An 11,938-nucleotide genomic window follows, 5' to 3' on the forward strand; every position below is an offset into this window, starting at 1 on the left:
GAGCTGGCAAGTTTGTTACTAAAGCTACAATTTGATGCTTTGAGTTTGAGTTCTGTTAACAAGAACATCTCGCTAAACTACAATTATCACTGATTGGTTTTAAGGTTCTCCAATTAAAGTAGGCCCCTGTTCCAGATGTTTCTAAATCCATGATGAAATGCTGTTAGTGGTGCAGAGGGCCCCTAAATCAAATTCTGCTCAAGGCTTCATATAACTTTGGACCGGCCCTGAATGATGAAACCCCCTGTACTGCATCTCTGCTGGATACTGAGGGACCAATAGGAAGAATTAATTTATGTGGCTTTAGTAGCTCTTCCATTTTGTGTCTATTGAGTTGTTAAGCGCCACAAAGACTGTTTTGGTTGTCCGAGCTTCATGGGATGAGTTTTTCTGATATACGCATGGCCGCACACTGTAACTCTGCCTGAAAGCATTTGATAGCACAGTGTGGTTCATTGTCTCATCGCAAAAAATAAAATAAAATTTGATGTCTGTTCTGCGACATGGACTGAACCACTGGCCCACTAATAACTGGTGGTCAAATCTTTAAACTTTATCAGCACAGACACAGAGTCAGTGTATTGACATGTAAACGCTCATGATTTGTTCACAAAGAAATATTTCATTTCATTCCTGAAATGAGAATATTTATGTATTATAAGCCAGGTGAGCCCACCTGGCTTATAATACATAAAGGGAAACCCTGGTTTGGGGTCAGAGGGGACCGAGTGGAGTTCTGACAGAGTGACCATCAGGTTCTTGGTCTCCTCTCTGACTGAAGCCCTTCTGCTCAGAGCTGGTGGCTCAGTTCAGAAGGCAGCGGCTCCAGGAAGAGTCCTGCTGGCGACTGGCTTCCTCCTCCGTTCAGCTCACTGGGACCTCCACGCAACAGAGATGTTTCTGGATCCTGCTCTGGATTTCTGCCTCAAGACAATCCAGTGAATGAGGTCTACAGACAATTCCTTTGATTTGACCTTTGACCTGCATGGTCAACTGTGGGACCTTACATAGATGGATGTGATCCTTTCCAAATCAATCCAGTCAACTGAGTTTACCACAGGTGGCTCCATTTTACCTGTAGAAACATCTCAAGGATGATCAGAGGAAACAGTTCATTGGTAAATGGCTTTCAGTGTCTTTTGCAGCATTCAGAGCAGTAGTTATGAGGCACCTTGTTAAGCAGCTAAAGGAGTCTTTAGAAAATATAGTGGAGCAGTTGGCAGGAGTTATTCCTGTTACATTGACACCTTTCTGCATTTGTGATGAAGGTGGGTTACTGATCCGTTAATGATCAATAATCACGTTGGAATCTCAATGAGGAGCTGTATTCCAGCAGTAATTTTAGCTCATGTTAATTTGTAACTTGCTTTAGTGTTTCTAATTTCTGCTCTTAATATAAATAATGGTTCCCTTTGTAAACCCAGCCTTCCTACTGCTATGTTTTAGTTGAAGCTGAGTATAAGGTAGGTTAACTGGTCAGACTGGGAGTTGTGTGTTTGCCCAGTGTGCCTCTGAGCTGCCCAGAGACAGACTGAGTTTTTCTCCCTCTTTCCTCATGAGGGGAGAGACAGAAACCAACTGGACCAGCGGGTACCGCCCCGTGATGAAGGGACCTGCGGAATCTCCCTGCAACGGGGTACATGTTAACATGTCACCATGTTCTCAGAGAGATTGTGTAAAGATACACTTTCAGGTGATGCAACATAACTTTTTGTTGCATGGCGCTTGCGATACGAGATGAATTTCACAATAAAACACCATCCGATAACCTTAAACCCTGGATCCGTCTGAGTTAGGGAGAAACTCACTCTCTTCACAGCTGACTTTTTATCTAGTTCCTCTAACTTGATCGGTTTTGTCGTCAAGTTTGAAATGTAATTCCAGTTCCATCTTTCTCGTCACTTATGCACTTTTGTTTTGAAGGGTCAACCCACAATGCCTCCTGTCACCTCAGTAGCTGCAAGCAGCCTGGCTTGTTCGTCGTTCCATCACTGCGAGGAAGTGTCAGAAGATAGTTTTGGATCGCGGTAAAGTGAACGGTATGTTCCCTCTCCTCTCTGGTGTTAATGATGTAGAGATTCCTCTGAGCTGAATCTCTGCAGCCGGTATGAGTAGCTTCTGTGTGATGTAGATCTGCAGCGGGGCGTCAAGAGTTTGGGCTTAGTTTGGTGAACGTGTGAACTGAAGCCTTTACAGAAAGAACCTGCTGCCGTTCAAACCGCCGCAGCGAGACAACGAAGAAGAGGACGAAGATAGTGATGCAGGCAGACAGGATCCTGCATTATGAGGAAGCTGCAGCTGGTCAGCAGCTGCATGTGTACATCACTTCAGGCTTTAGCTCACAATTTAGCTTCAGAATGAAGTGAAACCCTGAGTATAAGTCGAATCTGGTTTGTTTTCACAAAGATAAAGTCCCACTTCCGTAGTCTCAAATAGTCCCTCCTCAGTTTTTCATAACCGACTTGAAAATGATCCATCTGCCAACGGTCTCCAGTACCTGTTGAACCTGCTGGTTCACTGCACTGAGTGAGGGGCAGGGAAGCAACCTGGACCGTTTACCAGGGCAACAAACGGCAACAAGGAGACGCACGACATAAAGCCATACACACACTCACACATACGGACAATTTGGAGAGACCAGTCACCCTCAGAGTGGTGTTTTTGGTCAGGGTGGGAGCAGAAGTACCCAGAGAAAACGCAAGCACACTCAGGGAGAACATGCAGGAATTCTCAGGTTTGATTCCCAGAGGCATGTTTGAACAAATTCTGAAGCAGGAATCTCGTCAGTGTTGGATTCCTTTTGGACGGCTCAGAGTTAAAGAGTCAAGATCTCTTTAACATCTCTTGTTTTTCCTTCTTTCCTCTGCAGGTTGAAGATGTGTGGCATCTGGGCTTTGTTTGGCAGCGATGAGTGTCTGTCGGTTCAGTGCACGTGTGCTATGAAGATCGCTCACAGGGGCCCCGATGCTTTCCGCTTTGAAAATGTCAACGGTTTCACCAACTGCTGCTTCGGCTTCCACCGGCTGGCCATTGTGGACCAGCTGTATGGTATGCAGCCGCTACGAGTCAAGAGGTTCCCTTACTTATGGCTCTGCTACAACGGAGAGATTTACAACCACCAAACAGTAAGACAGCTGTGAAACTGATCTGGCTTTTAGAAAAACCAAGCATTACAAACCAACCAACACCATGGAATCTGAGAACAGACCACAGTTTGATGTAGCAGAGTTTGCTCTCCACAGATGATCCTCAGTAGATACATTGCTACTAATTATACTACAGTCATTGTTGGTGGAATTGTAACAAACTGATTAGAACTTAAAACCAGCACATCCTGAGGCACAGAGGGATTTATTTGTTTATTTATTAGATTTATTTCTGAAAACTGGGTAGCTGTAGATCTCCAGGCTTCATGCAGTCTTCAGGCTTCACTGGGTTACAAAAAACAATGTTTTGGAATTTATCTGATTTATTTTTATTTTTTATTGAATTAGGACTATTTGGCACCACTGAATCTGAAAATGACATCCATTTTTCTCAATTGAGTCAGGTTTTTATTCTAATTTGATTTTAGAGAAATCTGATCTTCTGACTAAACTGGTTACATTTTTGTGACATTATCAGTTCATTTCCGTTAATATTTCTTGTTCAAAAAAGATGTGAGAACAAATGAAGAACCCCACCATTAGCCTGTAAAGCAGTGGTTAATGATTCTCATGCTCATCTTGGTCTAACAAGCTAATGGACCCAGACTGATCTGTTGGCTTGCTAAGAATAGGATGTCTTCAAAGTTATAACAACATTTGTATGTTGTTAGATGTATTTTTAACAGTTGCAGATAGTTTCGGTGAGGGTAAATCACAAACTCTGCCACTGCTTTTTGTCCTTTCAGCTGAAGACAAAGTTTGACTTTGATTATCAGACTAAAGTAGACGGTGAGGTTCTGCTCCATCTGTACGACCGCTTTGGAATCCAGAAGATGGCTTCTCTCCTGGATGGAGTGTTTGCTTTCATCCTGCTGGACACGGCCAACAGAAAGGTCCACCTGGGGAGAGACACATACGGCATCCGGCCGCTCTTTAAGCTCCTCGCCGATGATGGCTTCCTTGCAGTCTGCTCAGAGGCCAAAGGTCCTGGTTTAGCTCAGAACAGCTACCCAAACTAACTGGTGAGGTTGTCTTGCTGAACACGAGTAAACTTGTACTTCTGATCGTAGGCCTTGTAGAGATCACCCACTCCATGGAAACCGCTGCCAGCATCGTTCCCTTCCTCCCTGGCCACTTTGAGGTCTTTGACTTGAAGCTTAATGGCAAAGTTCAGTCGGTTCAGTTTGAGCAGTTTCACTGCTGTACCAGAGAGCCGGCTCACGCCCTGTACGACACGGTGGAGGGACTGTCTTCAGGTGAGAAACTTCCTCTACCGAGTTCAGCTTCTGTCATGCTATCTATAACCAAATCAATATGTTGTTCCAGATTTTGGGGAGGAAACGGTGAAACGTAACATCAGAAGTCTGTTTGAAAACGCTGTGAGGAAACGCCTTATGGCCCACAGACGCATCGGTTGTCTGCTGTCAGGTAGCTGCTGCCGTTTGAATCAGAAAATGGTGATATTCATCTCATGCATGATGAAACATGCTTGTTGTATTTACTGTACACAGTGCCAGTGTCATTGAGATGATCACGTTTGCTGCTTGAACAGTTTTTTTCCCCTCAGCCTCTCTGAAGGCTTCATTTGTTTTAAAGGCACAGATACACTACCTCATGGCCAGTTCTGGGAAAAAAAAACATTTGTTTCCTTCTGCTTTTGATTGGTTTCGAGTTTGATTACATTAGTACATTTATTTCAGTAACTCCATCACCAAGTGAAATGTATAGATTAGTCAGACTGATGTTTTAACACCTTCTTTCTCTTAATGATGATCATTTTCTGTGCACAAGTAATGAAAACATGACATTTTAAATTAGAATATTTACATCTGACCAGTTAAAAATGCCGTTTTACAAACAGAAATGTGAGTTTAATGAAAAGTATGTTTAATACCTACTTAAAGGTATTTTTAACTTGACAAATGAAACTAATCCAGATATTCTAATTTATTGAATATGACTGTACATTTAAAAACGCAGTTTAAATGATTATTTCATCCATGAAGGGAAAATACTTCCTAAAGCTTGCTCAGTCCCACTAAATACACCCAGATCTGATCGATGTGAATGTGTAGTCGAACTCTGATGCGGACCAAAAAATTGAACTCTGGCTGTCCTACAAACTTCGGTCTGTGTTCGGTTGAAGTGAACTCTGGTGCGGTTAGAATGCATATATGAACACCAAGTGAATCAGAGAGCGCTCCAAACGCAGGAAGTGGACTACAGCACAGGGCATCCTGGGTTCTCCAGCAGGACAAAAACACACCAGCAATTCTACCCGAGTGATTATAAAAACAGAATGGTTTTGTCAAGTCTTGACTACTCTGACTGACATGCTGAACTTAAACCAGTTAGAAACACCAAAAATGTTGCTGAAATTAAGCAATGCTGGCAGCAGAGTGGGTCAGAGTTCCTCCACTCATGGTCAGTTAGAGTTGGTAGCTGTTGATGCTCACTAAGAGTGGTGCAATTAGCTAAAGCTACTAGCTTTAGGATGCAAATGATTTCTCATATAGTGTCTGGGTGGCTTGGAGCTTTTTGCCCTTTTAACGAATAAAATCCTAATTTTAAAAATGGTTTTCTTTTTTACATAGGTAATATTTGTTTTGCGTTCAAATTTATTTGATGACCTGAAACTGCAGTGTTTTCAGACAGATTTATTTTATTTCAACAAAAATGAAAGAAATCTGTAAGAAAATACTTTTCTCAGTACTGATGGTGTAATAAGATGGACCATTTTGGACCATTCTTTTCTTTGAGAGAATGAGTTATTGATCCAATATGGTGGTGCACATGGAGTCATTCCTGTTGTGTCATCGGGTGGCCAGGCGGTCTGGACTCCAGTTTGGTTGCGGCCATGCTGCTGAAGCTGTCCAAAGAGGAGAAGCTGCCGTACTCCATTCAGACGTTTTCCATCGGCTCTGAGGACAGTCCTGATGTCATTGCTGCTGAAAAGGTCAGCTTAGCAATTTTTCTACTTAAATCATCTGCTGTTGATTCATGGAAGAAACTTTGGTGTACTCTCCAATCATTGGCTGTTTAAATTCGGCTGATTCCAGTCAGCCACTGGTTTGTCTTGTGTGTTGTCAGGTGGCCGCTCACATCGGCAGTGAGCACCACAAGGTGGAGTTCACAGCAGAGGAAGGAGTAAAAGCTGTGGAGGAGGTCATCTTCCACCTGGAGACCTACGACATCACCACTGTCCGAGCCTCTGTTGGTGAGTGATGGCTGGCAGCAGTCAGAACCTCCTGACTTTAACCAACAGCTGTTTGAATGAAATGAATGTCGTTCTTTCATTCTATGAACTACTGACAACATGTCTCTGAAATTCCAAGCAAAAACATAGTATTTATTTGCAGAACATGAGAAATGGCCAAAATAACAAAAAAAGCTGCAGCCCATTCAGACATCAAATAATGCGAATAAAACAAATTAATATTCACTTAGAAACAACAATACTAATATTTTAACTCAGGAAGAGTTCAGAAATCAATATTTGGTGGAATAACCTGGAGGTTCTCAATGGAGTTCAGTGCAGTGGACTCTTTGTTTTTTCCACAGCTGTATATACATATAATATTCTATAAATATCTATGCAATGTGTGTTCAAAATGGTCGTCATCCCTCAGTAGTAATGAGTCAAAAAGCTGCTACAGATCGGCCTGAAGTCGTTTTCTGTGCGCAGGGGAATATCCACCCAGACTGCTAATAAAATAACATGTGGCTGTACGTTTCTGCAGCCTGGAGAGTTTACTGATGTGACTGATGTGCTCACAATCACCACATTCCTCTTTCCACCCGAGCGACTTTTTTGAATTGACCTTAAATCCAGTGAGACCCAGTGAGGTCAGAGAGCCAGACAGGGTGCTGGCTGCTGCTGCTGCTGTCCATCCACTCCTTAATATCATACTGTAGTGTCTGAAGGCATTGAAGCAGTAAAAGTGAACTTGCTAAGATTAAGGTTCTATTTCCTCTGCTTCAGGGATGTACTTGGTATCCAAGTACATCAGGGAGAAGACAGACAGTGTGGTTATCTTCTCTGGAGAGGGCTCTGATGAGCTGACTCAGGGTTACCTTTACTTCCACAAGGTAGGATCTCCAGGAAGCTGTCCTTTTACACCACCGGCCTCTGGCTCTGCCTAGCAACTGCATGTTGAGATTTCTGAAGTGTTCCAGGCGAGGTTCATATTCAGCTCAGATACGCTTAACATGTGATTTATGTTTGTACTAAAGTAACAGTCACTTCAGTTCCACTGAATAGAAATCATCACAATCCAGTCCAGAGTCATATTATGTTGTAAACACAAGTATTATTAGTGACTCAGTTGTTGTATTTTTATTTACTGTTTGAATCTCCAGTAGCTATAAAAAGCGTTCACATCCTTTATGATTTATCCTTTATTGCTTTTACAAATGAATCATGATCAACAAAATGTGACTATTTTTGACAAAAAGAAATACAAAAGACTTTTTGACATTAAAGTGAAAATTAAGTTCTACAAAAATAATGATGGTTAAATAAAAATAAATACCATAAAATAAGTGAGTGCATAAATATTCTCTCCTTCCAGTCAGTGTTTAGTATTTGCCCCTCTGGCTCCGTCCCAGCAGGGAGTCTGTGTGGATCACTCTCAGTCATTCTGCTCATCTGGACGCTGCACTTTTCCTCCATTCTTCCTGTTGAACTCCTCCAGCTCTGTCAGGTCAGCTGTGAACAGGTCTAGACTTTGACTGGGCCACTCCAGAACCTCCCCCTTGACGTTTTCAGATCGTCTCTGTGTACGTTTAGCTGCAAGCTTCGGTTCGTCGACCTGCTGGATGATAAATGTTCTCTGAAGCCAAAACTCTCCAGAAGATGGAAACTAACTGTTTGATTTCCCAGCATTCATTTGACCTTTGACCTTTCCAGGCCTTCCAAGAGCTGCTAGAGAAACACCACCACAGCATGATGCTGCCACCATCATATTTCAAAAGCAGCATCTTAACAAAAAAAATCTCATCAGACAAAAGAAGTTTCTTCCTCCTGACCATGGAGTCTCTTCCCACGTGCCTTTTGGCAAACAAACTCTAGTCCAGCCTCGATGTGAGTTTTCATCATCGCCTCTCTCCCATAAAACTCTGATTGGTGAAGAACCAGCTGTTGTCTGCAGAGTCTCTCCATCTCAGCTGCTACAGCTTGGAGCTCCTTCAGTGTAGTCATGGTAACCTGGTGACCTGTCTCACTAGTCTCTTCATGTAGAAAAGTCCTCAGGTTGGGAGGACAACCTGATCAAAGCAGATTTATACATGAAACACTATCTTTCGTGTCTTGATGATTTAACTGAACTCCAGGAGATGTTCTGGACTTTAGAGATTTTTTTTTGTATCCATTCCCTGACTTATTCTTTTCAATGACTTTTTCTCCATTATTTTCTTAGAAATCAGTTTTTACTCTGGCATTAAATGTTTTGTTTCTTTTTTTCTCCAAAAAGCCAGGTTTTGTTGTCTCAATAGCATTAAAAAAGCAAACAAAAGGCTAAAGCATCCAAAGGGGGTGAATACTTTACATAGCCAATGTAACTAACAGAGCTGTGAAGGGAGGATGTCAAGTTCAGCAGAGTCTTTGCTAACTGGACTCTTTCCTCCTCCAGGCTCCAAGTGCCAAAGCAGGAGCAGAGGAAAGTGTCCGCCTCTTAAAGGAGCTCTACCTGTTCGATGTTCTTCGTGCTGATCGGACCACCGCTGCACACGGGTAAGACCTGCCATTCTAACTAGTTGAATGAAAATAATAATAGTAATTAATAGTAACACATCTCTGTTTTTTCAGCTTGGAGCTCAGAGTGCCTTTCTTGGACCACAGATTCACAGCCTACTACCTTTCCCTTCCTGAGGAGATGAGAACTCCTAAGGTCAGTTCCTCAGATTCTCCGGTTTGTGTAGCAGAAGAATGACTCTGCTGCTGCGTTGATGAAGCTGCTTGACCTGTGTGTGCAGGACGGAGTGGAGAAACATCTCCTCAGGGACTCTTTCAAAGGCCTGAACTTGATTCCTGATGAGATCCTTTGGAGACGGAAGGAAGCCTTCAGTGACGGTATGACATCTGAGAAGAAGTCCTGGTACACCTACCTGCAGGAGCATCTGGACTCTGTGGTACGTGTGAATCTAGCAACACCGGCTGAACCAGGCTAAAGCTAATGAACAGCAGCAGGTTTATGTTGAGATTCACTTCACATCACCAGCCTGGGTTTTAATAGTCTGGAAAAGGAAATGTTTGCTAAACTCACTGCTGTCTTACATTTCTCATAATTTTCATGAGATAAAATCAGCATTTAACAGGCTCATCCTCTGCCTGCGAGGCGGGCGAATCCTCAACAGGAAGTAGTTTCTGAACCTGTGGCTGGCCCGTACTCTAACTGGTCCGGTGTGCTCCCCAGGTCAATGACAGCCAGATGGAGAAGGCTGAGCAGACTTTTCCCCACAATCCCCCCAAGACCAAAGAGGCCTACTACTACAGACAGGTGTTTGAGAAGTTCTTTCCGGGCCGGGCCCAGTGGCTGTCCCATTACTGGATGCCTCGTTGGATCAGAGCCACTGACCCGTCAGCACGGACCTTGTCCATCTACAAGCCTGACAACAAACAACAGTGATTGGCCGGAGCTCCTGTGTGTTCTGCCTATGAAGATGTCAGGCTGTTATGGCTGTCAGAGATTAGAGGTCAGCTGGAGACAGAGCTGACTTTGGGACTCCACGTTGTCTCTGCCTTTAGTCCACAGCTGTATAAGCAGCCCATGATGCTGTGTAGAAGCTCTAAGACATCTTCAGTCTTCAGATTTTGTTTATTTTTCTACAATTTGTTGCTAGCGCTCTGAGGAACAGTGTGTTGGTCTCTGTTAGTCTATCTGAACCTAAAAGCATCCAACTCGCCCTCTGTTGGTGTGGAGCTCCTGGCAGCTCTGCAGCGTTCGGTTTGTCTGATGTTCACCACCGGAAGCTGGAGCTGATCGCCTGCCTAATGGTCTGTTAAATAAAAGCAAACTCTGTAAATCGCCTCAGGGTCGTCTGTCAGGCTCTGGTTGTTAGTCATGCTTGTATTTACTGAGCATTTCTTTCTAGAAGTTGCTTCAAAAGCTTAAGAAACATAAAACAATCTAAACCATCATGTGAAGAAGTTGGTAATCTAACAACAGATGGGTAAGGATCTATGAGAGAATCAAATTGTAAAGTGGGATAATTAACACTATAACTACGTACTTCATTAAAAATGTTTTTTCATATTTCCTCATCAGAAATACACAATAGTCTATGTTACTTTATAATATACAACAAACTCAGTAGAGCTGATTTGTTTGAGCTCTTTGTCCCGTTCAGCATGACTGAAGGAACATCAGTTTTTCCTTGTTTTTCAACTGAATTAGAACTATGTGGCACCATGGAATCCAAAAATGACAAATTTTTCTCAATCAGGTCAGGATTTTATTCTAATTTGATTTTAGAGAAATCTGACCTTCTGACTAAACTGATTACAGTTAATATTTCTCATCCAAGAAAGGTTTTAGGAGAAAAAATCTTTTGTCCTTAATTTTTATTAATTGAATGTTACCAAACTGGATTTCTATAAATTGAATAATAAACACTGATAAAGGTAAGTACATGTGAATTGAACATCATGTCTTCCTTGTGTAAAATTCTCCGTCTCTTTCCTGTCCTGATGGAATCTCTCCTCCTGCTGGTCACTCAATGTTCAGATTCTCAGGAAACTGATCCAGATGTGAGAACAAATCCTGCATTTTAATACTCATGTTGCTCCATAGTTCAGAAAGTTGAGTAAAACCAATGTTATTTGTGGATTCAGCTCATCAACATGAGCCTAAAACAAATGAAAAACCCCAGACAATGTTTTGCCCGTTGACCAGTAATTTTGAGAAAAGATAGAAACTCTTGGACTTCTCTCCATCTCCAAATGATTTTCTTTGCTTCTTATATTTGTCTTGTTTTTCTTTTATGACCTGAATTTTACAGATATTTTTCTACTTAGCAATGGATCTGCATATTGGGAATCAAACTTACAATTACTGGTAAAAGCCCAACAACATTGGCCTGTATGAAACACAGGGGGCCTTGCCGTTCTCTGCCCTGAGTAGGTCTTTCAAATCTCATGAGTCAGCTCTCTGCTGTTCATGAAACAGTTCTCAAGTGTGTGAAGATGGAATTTAGCACATCTTTCTGCAGCAATGGATCCAAACAGGCCCAATTTACGGGCCGGGCCAGGAAGAAAGGTTTTAATTTAAATGGGATTGTTTTGAAAGCAGCTGGTGTTCCTAGAATGGACACCAGGGGGAGTGGGTGTCCTTTTTATGAGCTGAACAGAGCATCCACACTTGAATGCTGCTGTGTACGCAGCAGGCCATAGGGGCCAAGGGCATCAACTCGAGACGCCAGGGCCTGCTGTCCTGCAAAGATTAGATGTGTCTGCTCCAACACACCGGAGTCAGATAATAAGGTCATTAGCAGGACTCTGGAGAACATGAGTGAGGTAATTCAGCCTGCCATTCAGGTGTCTTGGACCTGGAACACATCTAAAAGTTCCTGATCCAAGTTGCAGCACACAGTGTACTGTAGTGATGAGTAAATGAGGCGTCATGTATCGTTTCGACCCATAGCAAAACTGTATCGATACTGTGTAGATACTCCGTCACTGAATACCGACACCTGCTGTACACTAAAAGTCCCTACGGGCAACATAGTTGACAGACTGATTTAATGACCTAGTCTATACAATAAGATTAAGTCATTGTATTTTATTGTATATTATA

General features: G+C 42.6%; 1 protein-coding gene across 3 annotated transcripts; it reads left to right on the top strand.

The window, feature by feature from the left end:
* Positions 1–1,904: 1,904 nt before the first annotated feature.
* asns (asparagine synthetase) lies at positions 1,905–10,169 on the top strand. 3 transcript variants are annotated; one of them, XM_044138294.1, is made up of 12 exons: positions 1,905–2,039; positions 2,870–3,125; positions 3,893–4,130; positions 4,217–4,402; positions 4,473–4,574; positions 5,975–6,102; positions 6,237–6,363; positions 7,129–7,235; positions 8,777–8,877; positions 8,953–9,034; positions 9,120–9,275; positions 9,560–10,169. In XM_044138294.1, the coding sequence occupies exons 2-12, from the start codon at positions 2,877–2,879 to the stop codon at positions 9,770–9,772; spliced, it is 1,689 nt and encodes a 562-aa protein (XP_043994229.1). In that variant the 5' UTR covers positions 1,905–2,039; positions 2,870–2,876; the 3' UTR covers positions 9,773–10,169. The 3 variants fall into 3 exon arrangements, with proteins under 3 accessions (XP_043994229.1, XP_043994230.1, XP_043994231.1); XM_044138295.1 differs by lacking the exon at positions 1,905–2,039 and adding an exon at positions 2,174–2,734; XM_044138296.1 differs by lacking the exon at positions 1,905–2,039 and having other exon boundaries at positions 2,916–3,048.
* Positions 10,170–11,938: the final 1,769 nt, after the last annotated feature.

The sequence above is a fragment of the Gambusia affinis genome, linkage group LG14 (assembly GCF_019740435.1).
Source record: "Gambusia affinis linkage group LG14, SWU_Gaff_1.0, whole genome shotgun sequence".
Classification (NCBI taxonomy): domain Eukaryota; kingdom Metazoa; phylum Chordata; class Actinopteri; order Cyprinodontiformes; family Poeciliidae; genus Gambusia; species Gambusia affinis.

Coding starts and splice junctions, on each gene's coding strand:
- asns (XM_044138294.1), top strand. CDS start 2,877: ATGTGTGGCATCTGGGCTTTGTTTGGCAGCGATGAGTGTCTGTCGGTT. Junction 4,131..4,216: donor AGTCTGCTCAGAGGCCAAAG/GTCCTGGTTTAG, acceptor TTCTGATCGTAG/GCCTTGTAGAGATCACCCAC. Junction 9,276..9,559: donor AGGAGCATCTGGACTCTGTG/GTACGTGTGAAT, acceptor TGTGCTCCCCAG/GTCAATGACAGCCAGATGGA.